General features: G+C 44.4%; 1 protein-coding gene across 1 annotated transcript; it reads right to left on the bottom strand.

The window, feature by feature from the left end:
- Positions 1-5,703: 5,703 nt before the first annotated feature.
- On the bottom strand, positions 5,704-6,081 carry LOC145399118 (uncharacterized). The gene has a single exon (XM_080271860.1). It carries the CDS (start codon positions 6,079-6,081, stop codon positions 5,704-5,706), a length of 378 nt encoding a protein of 125 aa, XP_080127986.1.
- Positions 6,082-12,839: the final 6,758 nt, after the last annotated feature.

Here is a 12,839-nt window from a genome sequence, read left to right as displayed (position 1 = left end):
CATCTCTTTCATTTACACACATGTACTGAGTCTTGCTTCTGCTTACTTTCATTCCCCTTGTCTCCAGTGCATACCTCCATCTCTCAAGCTCTGCCTCAGCTACCTCCCGGCTCTCACGACATATCACAATGTCGTCCGCAAACACCATTGTCCACGGAGGCTCCTGTATAATCTCATCTGTCAATCTGTCCATCACCATTGCAAACAAGAAGGAACTCAAAGTCGAAGGAACTCAGAGTGGTCCTATACCACTCTCACGTACTTCTCTGCCACTCATGGCTTTCTCATACAGTACCACAGCTCCTCTCTCGGTACCCTATCATAAGCCTTCTCCAAGTCTATAAACACACAATGCAGCTCCTTCTGGCCTTCTCTGTACTTCTCCATCACCATTCTCAAAGCAAATATGGCATGAAACCAAATTGCTCCTCGCAGATCCTAACTTCTCTTCTCAGCCTAGCTTCCACCACTCTTTCCCATATCTTCATTGCATGGCTGATCAGCTTTATACCTCTGTAGTTGCTGCAGCATTGCACATCACCCTTGTTCTCGCAAATCAGAACTAGAATACTTTTTCTCCACTCCTCCGGCATCCTCTCACCCTCCAGGATTTTGTTAAACAATCCGGTAAACCACATCACAACCATCTCTCCTAAGCTCCTCCATGTTTCCACTGGTATACCATCTGGGCCACTGCCTTGCCATCTTTCATCCTCTTCATGACATTCCTCACTTCCTCTCTGCTGATCTCTTGCACTTCCTGACTCACTACCTCCAAATGGTGACATGTGGAGGTGTAGGAGGACTACTGGGCCTTGGGATAGGCTACTGCCCCCGAGATATAGGCCCTGAAGCCTTTGCCCAGAGTCTATCTATCTATTGGCAGACGCCTCAACCCCGTTTGGGGTGGCCACAAACAAATCGCCCCCAAGTCGCCCTGTCCCCCGCCATTTCACTGCCCTGCTCCCAACTCACACCCCCCTCTCTCATATCCCTCTCCACCCCATCCCTCCATCTCATCCTCGGCCTCCCCCTCCCTCTTCCCCCCTCCACCTCACTTACATACACTCTCTTCGTCAGTCTTTCACCCTCCATCCTCTCCACATGGCCAAACCACCTCAGTGTGTGTTCCTCATAACGCTTCCTATCACATCCACATCCACACCACAATGCTCCTTTATATCCTCCTTCGTCAGCCTGTCTCTCCACGTGACTCCACAGGCTCCTCTTAAATAACTCATTTCCACTGCTCTCACTCTTGACTTGTGTCCTTCCAACAATGTCCAAGCTTCACTTCCGTATGTTAGAGTTGGTATCACAATACTGTCACGTAGTAACTTTTTCACTTCCATGCTCACTTCCCTGTTTCTTATCACTGCTTTTAAAGAACCAGCAACCTTTCTTCCCTGCTGTACCCTTTCAAGCACTTCACCCTCCAAACCTCCATCCTTACTCATCACACTACCCAAGTACTTAAACATACTCACATTTTCCAATTCCTCACCATCCAACCTCGCTGTACATTCACTAACTTCACCTCTCTCAAAGACCATCAGTTTACCCTTCCCTACATTCACCTTTAGATTCCGATTCTTAAACTCTCCCAAACTCATCCACCAAGCCTTGCAGCTCTCCTTCGTCTTCACTCAACAACACAGTATCATCTGCAAACAACAGTACAGGGAGTTTCCAAACACTATCCTCTCTCACCAGGGCCACTCCAACATCCACTGCCCTACCTTGTACCTCTTTTATTACCCCATCCATGTATAGATTGAACAACCATGGAGACATGACACATCCCTGTTTCAAACCAACCTTCAAAGAGAAAAATTCACTTAGTTCACCATCCACACGCACATCGTACATACTCTTCACGGCATTCAGCAACTTCCCATCTACTCCATATATTCTTAATACTTTCCACAATCCTTGTCTATCCACCCTGTCATATGCTTTCTCCAAATCCATGAAAGCCACATACAACTTCTTTCCCTTCTCTAGAAACTTTTCCACTAAAGATCTAAGAATGAATATCTGATCTACACAACCTCTTCCCTTCCTAAAGCCTCCCTGTTCTTCTCCAACTAATTTCTCTGTTCTTTCTCTAACTCTGTCTATAAGTATCCTACCATACACTTTTCCTATTATACTAAGAAGACAAATGCCCCTATGATTACCACACACTTCTTTTTCCCCTTTTCCTTTGTACAAGGGAATAATTATACCTGACTTCCAATCCTCCGGGACTCTACCTTCCTCCCAGGCCAATCTGCACATCTTCCGCATCCATTCTACTACTATCTCTCCCCCATGCTTCAGCATTTCACCACACACTCCATCAATTCCTGGGGCTTTCCCCGATTTAACTTTCTTCATTGCTTCCACAACTTCTATCCTACTGATTTCTTCCTGTCTTCTCACCTCCCTCCTTCTCCCAGCCATTCCCCAGAGTCGGACACATAAAAAAAAAAAAAAAAAAAAAACTCTTCCAACCTTCCCTCTCTCATATTTTCTATATTCATCAACTCTTCGAAATACTCCTTCCACCTTCTTAGTACACTCTCCTCACTTGTCAGTACATTGCCATCTGCATCCTTTATCATTCTAATATGCTGCACATCCCGCCCAGCTCTGTCTCTCTGCCTGGCTAATCGGTACAGGTCTTTTCCCCTTCTCTACTATTCAACTTTTCGTACAGCTTCTGGTATGCATTTTCTTTTGCCTTAGCAACCTCTTTCTTGGCTATGTTCCTCGTCTCCTTATATTCCCGAATGCTTTCTTCGTCTCTGTGTCTATCCATATTCTTCTTTGCCTGCTTCTTCCTATTTATGCTATCTTGTACTTCCTCATTCCACCACCAAGTCTCCTTGTCTTCTCTCCTCTATCCCGATGTCACCCCAAGTACCTTCTTGGCTTTCTCCCGCACCACTTCCGAGATAACTGCCCATCCGTCCTCATCTTCCCTGCCTCCGAAAGCCTGGCTCACTTCATCCCTAAATTTACTAATGAAGTCTTGCTCCTTCAGCTTCCACCACGTAATCCTTGGTTCAGCTCTCACTTTCCTCCTTGTCTTCACTTTCAGACTCATCTTTCCAACCAACACCCTATACTGTCTTACTACACTCTCCCCTGGCACTATATATATATATATATATATATATATATATATATATATATATATATATATATATATATATATATATATATATATATATATATATATATATATATATATATATATATATATATATATATATATATATATATATATATATATATATATATATATATATATATATATATATATATATATATATATATATATATATATATATATATATATATATATATATATATATATATATATATATATATATATATATATATATATATATATATATATATATATATATATATATATATATATATATATATATATATATATATATATATATATATATATATATATATATATATATATATATATATATATATATATATATATATATATATATATATATATATATATATATATATATATATATATATATATATATATATATATATATATATATATATATATATATATATATATATATATATATATATATATATGTAGCCGCCTGTACTCTTGGAGGGGGAAACGGGGTAATAAAACCCACCTTGCTGGACAACTATTGATTCAGTCATACCTGGAATTGCCAATTGTACTCTCTCAATATGCATTAATGACATCACTCGTCATTGTTACAAGGCTTGGCCATACACAGAATTACAACTTACCCTCAATATGCTGTGTTATACTGCAGTTTACTTCGTATACACATATCACTTTAACCCGCCATGTCCCGTTGACGTATATATACGTCCACACATTTTGTCACTGTCAGTTCCATTGACATATATAAACGCGAATCAATTGCAAGGTCCTTATTTTGCACAATTTTCAATTTTCGTGAGTGATTTTTGGTACATATACATGGGACACCTACCTCTACAAGAGGCCAGGAAGGGACAATGCCTTACCCAGCATGACCTCCCTCCCCCCGCATGCCATTGTCTCAGCAATTCACCTGTTACCAGTGACCTGGCCAGTAAAGACATGCAATGCCACGGTACGAAATTCAGGGCCAGAGTGATTCCCCAATCGATTACAATGTGGAGGACAAACTTTACATAACATTAGAGGAAGAAACAGTCAGAAATGATGATCAGGTAATGTCGCCAAAAAAGGTAGGTATGTTGATGTGTTTGGTGAGTGAAACAATGCGTGTATTGCCTATATTACTGTGTGAAAACCAATATACTTTCATACTACATATAAATTTGTACCAAATAAATAAAAAAATGCTGTTTATGAGTGGTGTGGAATAGTTACCCTCCCATAGAACTCGTATTCTTTGAAGCCAGCCTGATAGAAAACACAGTAAGGTAAGGAGGTACTGCTATCTGTATTGAGTATTTTAAACCTCAGGTGAGTGATTTCTCTATGAATTTTCGATGTTTCTCACCAAAAGCGGAGGTTTGAGCCAAAAAATTTTTTTTTCCAAAAATGGGCAGGATTGGGGGGAGTCAGTGGTGGAAAAGAGGTCTGGATTGGACGGGTTAAATTCCCATCCTTATTTTCCTACATTTATAATAGAGTTATGTCGTGTCATCAACCATGTGCAGATTAATAAGTATTCTTAAAGGTAAGCAAGGGAAACCCACTTGTGGTGGGTCCATTTTTCGTCGTACAGTATCAGTATGTGGGTAGGGGTGTGAGGTAGGTAACACTAATCTTTTACGGGCGTATTATCCTCAGAGAAATAGCGCCTTCATTGGATGGTTGTGGAGTCACACATCATGCTTGAGCTCCACCCTTTGGAGTTTCTGTCTACTAATTCCACAGGATCATTGCCACCCCGTCCTTCACTTGTCCTGGCTACCCACACGCTGACCCATACTCGCCCATAGTATCTACTCCAAGGCGTGGTGTTCATTCTTATCTTCAAGCTAATGGTTGCTATGCTCACGTGGCTGCATATCCATAAACACTGCATAAGCATCCTTCTGTCTGTCTGTCTGTCTGTCTGTCTCTGTCTGTCTCTGTCTCTGTCCCTGTCTCTCTCTCTCTCTGTACCGTGTTACTGCACATGCGGTAAGACTCCTCCTGTTGGTCGGTTACGACCAATAACTTATACCTTTTCAATCGCCGCTCCCTTCCAGCAGACACGGCTTGTTTGCAGGGTGGGTTAGGGTTTTGCGTGCAGATGTCCTAACCTTCACATGTCTCACCACACCATCATCACTGGAATTCGCCTCTCCCAGTCTTCCCAGAACCCTGTGATTACGGGGTACATTGAAATCCATCACCAATACCAGGTCCCCCACTTGGAGATTAAGCAGCCACTTGAACTGCTTCTAGCATTGTCATAAGGATGGTAGGTACACCTTCGACCATCGCTCCCAGAACTGGTCTGCTAGGAACTGTGCATGCTTCCATCTCTTCCTGTAGATCTTCCCTATAGGTTCTTCGGGTTTACTTGCTAATGAGCAATGGGGTAGTGCTTCGAGATTGCTGATGTCACTGAAGGTCAGGGTGATGGGCCTCCCATTGAATGTCTCCTCCATGTCACAGAAGAGCGCATAGAGGTGCTCATCATCAATGACTTACGCGTCTATTATCACTTGCAAGACCTTCCTGACTGTCTGGATCTGTCACTCCCAGGCACTGCCCATGTGCGATGCATTCGGAGGGTTGAATTCCCACTCAATTCCCTTCCTTAACAATGCATTGTGGACCTTGTCATCCTTTTCCCAGCTGAGAGCTGCAGCCCAGAGTTCCTTATCTGCTCTAATCATGTTTGTTCCATTGTCGGAACAAACACGCTCTGGTACACCCCTCCTTGCCGAGAAGCGCGATTTTGAATTGAGGAAATAATCAGCATCTAGTCTATCGAGAATCTCCGGGTGTATGGCTCTCAAATTCAGAGAAGAGACCAGACAACCCCACTGCTTCACTTGTTTCCTACCCTGCTTTGTGGTGAATGCTCCAAAGCAGCCCCCTCCAGTATGAATGAATGGCGTCTTCACCATGTGTACCCTGTCGGCAGGGAGGTTAGCTAACTTGTCTTTGCTGTGACTCCTTCCAATTGATTCGACGACAAATGAAACACCCTTTCAACACCCGGTCAATCAGTCTCCATCCCTTGGGCACCCAGAGCTCCTGGCGTATTACTGCTAGTGCATGTTCTCTTCCTGAGTGTCCAGCCTTGTTCTCATGGGTTTCTCTTACTATGAGCTTCATGACCTGGTGGTCCCGCAGCACAGCATGAGGTATTCACTGTCCATCATCAAGGGAGCTCTCTCCATCCGCTGACCTGCACGGAGGAGCCTGTCCTCCCTCAGGTGTGGCTCCAGTGGAAACGGTGGGCTCGTCTTCCTAAGTGCACCCCGTTCCTTCAGGTCCTATATCTCGGACTCATAATATTCCCATTGTACACAACCCGACACTGCCACTAGAGATGCTTGGAGCTCTCTCACCCTCAGTCTTCATTTGTCATCTTGCTCTGGTCCTCCCCTTTGCCTCCAATACAAAAACCTTCTAATCCATGAAACTCCTTGCAGCAGTTTGTGTCAAGATGAGTATCTGGACCACAATTTCATCAGCAGGTCTTCTTCCTGCTAAATCCCCATTGCAATAGTTGTAGCATCGCCCTTTACCTCTGGGTCCGTCCCCAGGTCGAGTGTAAGTCGGTGCTCCTGCAGCCAGTGATTGTTCTCTCGCTGGAGGAAGTCCGGCCCTTCAGTCCATCTACACCCTCTGTTCAGTTCGTAGCAACTCATTCCCCAGGTCACATCATCTGCTGGGTTCAATGTTAAACCCACATGTCTCCACTGGGTCACTGCCAATTGTTCATGTATGGCCACCACTCGATTGGCCACGAACCTGTGAAACCGCCTCTCTGTGATACGTATATACAGTAATACTATCACACTGTTTGTCCAGAAGACAGACTCTCCCGCTTCGACCAACAGCACGTGCTTAATGACCCTCAACCTTGACAGCCAACACGGCAGCACATAACTCCAGACAGGGTATAGTCAGCTGTTTTATTGGAGCTAGCTTGGCCTTTCTGTAGACGAAGGCATGGCAAACATCTCTGGTTTCATCTGAGATCCTCAGGTATGATACCATTCCATATGCCACTTGTGAAGCATCACAGAAGTAATGTAATTGAAATGACATTCCCCTTGCTCCTCACAGGTCATAGCACTGTGGCATCCTGAAATCTGTGAGGTGAGTTAGATCAGTTACCTTCATCACCATACCTCATTGCTGTCAGATATAGCCTCATCCCACCCTTTCTTCCTTCTTCCTGCATTCCTCTTGGAAGATGACCCTGGTGCAAATGAGGAATGGTGCAAGGAATCCAAGCAGATCATACACTTAGGTGATTACATGGAAGAGATCCCTTTTTTTAGTTGACCCCTCTTGCTCAAAGCACTTGATGACCACTGCCATTTGGTCCTTCTCTAGATCCTACCTTACTCCCAGTGCTCGTTCCGCAGGAGGGGGCTTGCATTCTAGATCGACCTCCTTTATTCAGGTAACTTGAGTCCAGTTCCCAAAACTGTCACACTTGCTCATCCAGTCATGTTTCCTGGGAGTTACAGTCGACTACAGCCACACATCCTACCTCATCTGGTCTGTCTTCCACTTCAGCACGAGGTCGTACAGGTCCGCCAATGGTCCATCTCAGCAGTGTCCTTATTGCAAAAGGTCCTTCACTGCTCCCGGCCCTGACCTACTGTACAAGGGTGTCAATACTTGTGGAGCATCAAGACCAATCAGTAGTTGCACCTCACCTTCGTATGCATTTAGTGGCTCTATTCCCTCCAAATGACTCCATCGTGCCGTATCCTGTACAGAGGCTAGTGAATCCTTCAGCGTTGCAGGGAGTCACTGAGTGACAATCACCCTAGGCAGCAATATCTTCCGGTTCAGTTTATGGGAATGCCTGCTGCTAACTACTAAGTCTATCTCCTCAGCTTGCTGCACCATCACCTGAGTTATAGTGTCTAGCGTTACCCAAATGGTTCTCCATGGTGCCCTTAACCTGCTTGCCAATTGGGTCGTACAGAAGGTTCGGTTGCTGCCAAAGTCCAAAAGTGCTGTCGTCTGGACCACTGGATCCGATCCTTCGCTAGCCACCTTTACCTCAACAATGGGCAACGCTACCTTGTGAAGTTGCCCATGCATCCACGTTGTCTCTGTTGTGGCGGTGAGTCATTTGTTCCCACCTTTGCCCTTTTCGAGCCTCTTTAGTGTCCCCTCCATGTCTGCCTCATTCCGTTTGTCAGCCTGTCCACAAGAAGTGCTTCTCTTCTCTGGCTCCGCTCAGTGTACTCCCTGCTTGCTTGCATGCTCCTGTTCCCACTGAATGTATCGGCGATGATCATCTCTCGACTTCCTCTCATCCTCATTCAGTGTTTTTGCACTCTCTCCCCTCCTGGGTTCCCCATGGTACCGGGACTCCTGCCTTTGCCTTACTGGGCCAATTGAGTGTATCCATCACGAATACTTCTCAGTGCAACCCTCTATGTCACACCATACTGAGGCCCGGCACTCAGCTGCTAAGTGGATATCATTCAAGAAACAACAATATCTGAGCCGTCTGACCGTGGCCCTCCTTTCTTCCACTTTCATGGCACAGAATTTCTTGCATCCCACCAGTGTGTGCAGCCCCCCGCCCAGCCAACACGTGTCTCTCTCACTTGCAGGTTCGTCATCACCAATGGTGGTTATGCCAATCACATGCCCATCTGGATTCCTTCTAGCGCCAACCTCAGTGGCTCGCTTGGTGGATGCACCCCTTTCCTCGGTTCTCCTCTTCACACACACTCTGTCTGCCTCCTCCTGGATAAAGGTTTTCAACCATTTAGTGCTGGGATAACACCCGTATCGTTTGTTGTGGGCAAAGGTTTCGTCCTCATACCATATAAGTGCCCTCTCAGGTAGCCAACGCGACAGTTTTGATCGTGGGCCCTTTAAGTATTCTTTCCACAATCTCTTGGACATACTGACGTGTCTCCATATCTGTCCTCCAATATGGCCATCACCTTCTTGTAACTCTCTCATGAGTCCAGATAGCTGCATGTTTGTAGTGTCTTCCCGACAGGCCCTGCACATGCTTGCATGAGTGTCTGCAGCTTATACTCCTCTGGGACTGTGGCCCTCCCAATGTGCTGCTCAAATGCACGAATGAACTCCCAGTACTCCCTCTGGCTATTTCCTTCGAAGATTGGTAATTTGGTCTGTGGCAACCTCATAGTGACAATCAATTCCTTCAAGCCAGAAGCTATCACCTCAGTGCCCATAGGGTAGTGCGTGTCGGTTCTTCCGTTCCCGATCAAGTCAGTTTCAGAATTTCTGACCTCTGGTACGCTGACTTCTGCCTGCTAACTGTTGACTCTTCTTGATGTTAAGTCATGGCCTCTTGTGTCTGTTCTTGCTCCCCCTGCTGGAGTTCCCTAGTCTTCCACATTTGTTTGTCAGCTATGCCATCACTATATCTTGGCATCTTTGTTGGTCCCTCATGTACCATTACTGTCTCTGGCTGTACCTGCGACCTCAAGCTCATCTAGCTCCTCCCTTCCTTTCCATCATCATCACCACAGCATCCCTCTCGTACTCCTCTCCCTCCATTGCTTCCCTGGCTTCCTTTTCTATTCTTTAGGCTCTTCCATGGGTTACGTTTTACCCGTCATGTTCTGCCTGTTCCTTTTCCTCTGGGTTGTCCATGCTGATATGTCCTGCCTGGTATGTTCCATTATAGATATGTTCCATATGTTAGGTTCTGCCTGGTTTGTTCCATGGGTTAGGTTCCACTTGGTATGTTCCATAGGTTAGGATCTGTCTGGTATGTTATAGGTTAGGTCCTGGTATGTTCTGTAGGTAGGATCCGCCTGGTATGTTATAGGTTAGGTTTTTGCCTGGTATGTTATAGGGTAGGTTCTGCCTGGTATGTTCTGTAGGTTAGGATCTGCCTGGTGTGTTATAGGTTAGGTTCTCCGTGGTATGTTACAGGTTAGGATCCGCCTGGTATGTTACAGGTTAGGATCCGCCTGGTATGTCATAGGTTAGAATCTGCCTGGTATGTTATAGGTTAGGCTCCGCCTGGTATGTTATAGGTTAGGCTCCTCCTGGTATGTTATAGGTTATGTTCCACCTGGTATGTTATAGGTTAGGATCTGCCTGGTATGTTATACAGTAGGTTAGATTCTGCCTGGTGTGGTAATTCATTGATTATGAATTAACGTTGTCTTGTTTCATTCACTGCTGTTTCAGATCATCCTCCAAAACTGTTGTTTGACTATGTATATTGGCTGAGGGTCAGTTAGTTACTGGCTATCTCTCTGATCACACCTTGCTGTTGTTTCTTGCTGAACGTATATTCAAGAGGCTAGAAAAGTTTCTTATTCCACCACAGTTTATTCAGCAAGAATTTTTTATCACGTGTAAACATCGCCAGTGGTGAAGAAGTTTTTAAGACCAGACCGTTTTGAAGGCTCTCAAGAGACAATGCCTGCAGAGTGGAATCACTGGTTCTGCACCTTTAACAGTTTTTTGGATAGTGAATGTAGCGACTCTGATCCTGACAAGCTTAAGCTACTTGTCAATCATGTCTCACCTTCAGTTTTCAACCACATCTCTGACTGCAGGACTTATGATGAAGCCATCGACGTACTGAAGACCATGTACGTGAAGCCTACAAATGAAATCTTTGCGAGGCATCAGTTATCCACCAGAAAGCAGGCAAGCGATGAATCTGACGACCAGTTTCTCCACTCCCTCAAGTTATTGTCAAAAGATTGTGGATTTAAAGCTGTGACGGCCAACACATACATGCAAGAGGCTATCCGTGACGCTTTTATATCTGGTCTTGCTTCTCCTGTTATACGCCAGTGTCTATTGGAGAAAGACGCTCTCATTCTACATGAAGCTGTGCAGCTTGCACGAAACTTGGATTCGGCTCAACGGAATGCAGAAATGTATGTAACTCCTGTCAACCACGGGATCTTTTCCTCCGCCGCCGAGAAGACTCGCACTGCTGTTTCTACTCCTTGTATTAGCTCCGAGCATGAGGATACTGCAATATTACAACCAACCATGGATACGTCTGCTGTTGTCACCAGGGCTGTATGTTACTTCTGTGGCAACTCTAACCACCCTCGACCTCGCTGTCCAGCTCGAAACGTATTTTGTTGTAAGTACGACAAGAAGGGACACTTTGCCAAGGTGTGTAAGTCACAAGTGAAGGCTATATAGTGCAACAGTGCTTTAACGGCTGTATTGACAGCCACTTCATCGCAAGCAACCCGAAGATCTGAAAATGGGTCTTCTAGCAACCCAACTAGTTTCCCTAAACCTTCAACTGTCACTACTGACTATGTCGTTCTGCCTGGATTTTCGACTGCCACAGCTGCTACATGTGATGCTTTCCAAGGTGCTCCTGAGGCTGCCCCTACTTCTGCATCTGCTAATGTGTCTGATCGTCCTCATCGTGCCACCATGGATGTAGTGGTGAATAACGTTAATGTGACTTCAGTTGTTGACAATGGTAGTACATCTAGTTTCTTGCATCCCAGTGTCACTAAACAACTAAGTATACCTGTAGCAACCTCCCACGAAAATATTACCTTGGCTTCTTCAGATGTGTCAACTACTTTGGGACATTGTTTAGTAGACTTGAAGGTACGGAGCAATAATTACCCCGTTTACATTTTTTGTTCTTCCTCAGTTATGTGCAAAAGTACTTTTAGGCCAAGATTTCATGGAGAAGCATAAATCTATGAAATTTGACTTGTAAGGCCCAAGGTCGAAACTTATGGTATGTGGAGTTGCTACCTTGTCTATTGACCCTCCTTCTCTATTTCCTAACTTAACTGCCGACTGTAAGCCAATTTTTACCCCAACTCGCAGGTTCAGTAAGTCTGATGAAGCATTTATCAGAGAGGAAGTTAGGACTTTACTGAAAGATGGAGTAACTGAAGAGTCAGTCCCCATGGCGAGCCCAGGTCTTGGTAACTAAGAATGAAAGACATAAGCATCGCATGGTTGTAGATTACTCCAGGACCATTAATCACTTTACACAGCTTGACACTTACCCCTTTCCTCGCATTCACGAGTTGGTACACTCCCTTGCTAAGCACAAAGTGTTCAGCAAACTAGATCTGAAGAGTGCCTATTACCAAATCCCTCTCAGGGACGACAAAAAATTATACACAGCTTTTGAGGCTGACGGAAAACTATAACACTATAATATGGTCCCTTTTGGCTTGACTAACTCTGTTGCTGTCTTTCAACATGTGAATAATTCCACTATATCTGACAATAGCCTTGAATCTACTTATGCATACATTGATGATGTCTTAATCTGTGGATTTCAACAAGAGGATCATGACCGTAATCTTGAAAATTTCAGAAATGTTGCTTCAAAGTATAATCTTACCTGGAATGGGGATAAATGTTAGTATGGTCTAAAGGATTTATCTTGGTTACCTTATTTCAGATGGATCTCTTTGTTCAGATCCTGAACGCCTTAGACCTCTCATGGAATTGCCTGTCCCATATTATACTGCCTCCATGAAACGTACTCTGGGTCTCCTGTCATACTACTCTCGGTGGATCCCTAACTTTTCAAAACTTATTCAACCTCTCTTGACCTCTCAGACATTCCGTTTTAATACCTTAGCGGTGCAGAGCTTCAAAAATCTGAAACAAGTGATTTGCAACTCTTCTTTGGCTGCTTATGATGAGAATTTGCCTCTGCAAGTTGAAACCTATGCTT

Source organism: Coenobita brevimanus, chromosome 47, assembly GCF_032717465.1.
Source record: "Coenobita brevimanus isolate Jiangsu-jjx chromosome 47, ASM3271746v2, whole genome shotgun sequence".
Lineage (NCBI taxonomy): Eukaryota > Metazoa > Arthropoda > Malacostraca > Decapoda > Coenobitidae > Coenobita > Coenobita brevimanus.
The sequence above is the reverse complement of the archived record's forward strand: the minus strand, read 5'-3'. Positions and strand labels throughout refer to the sequence as shown.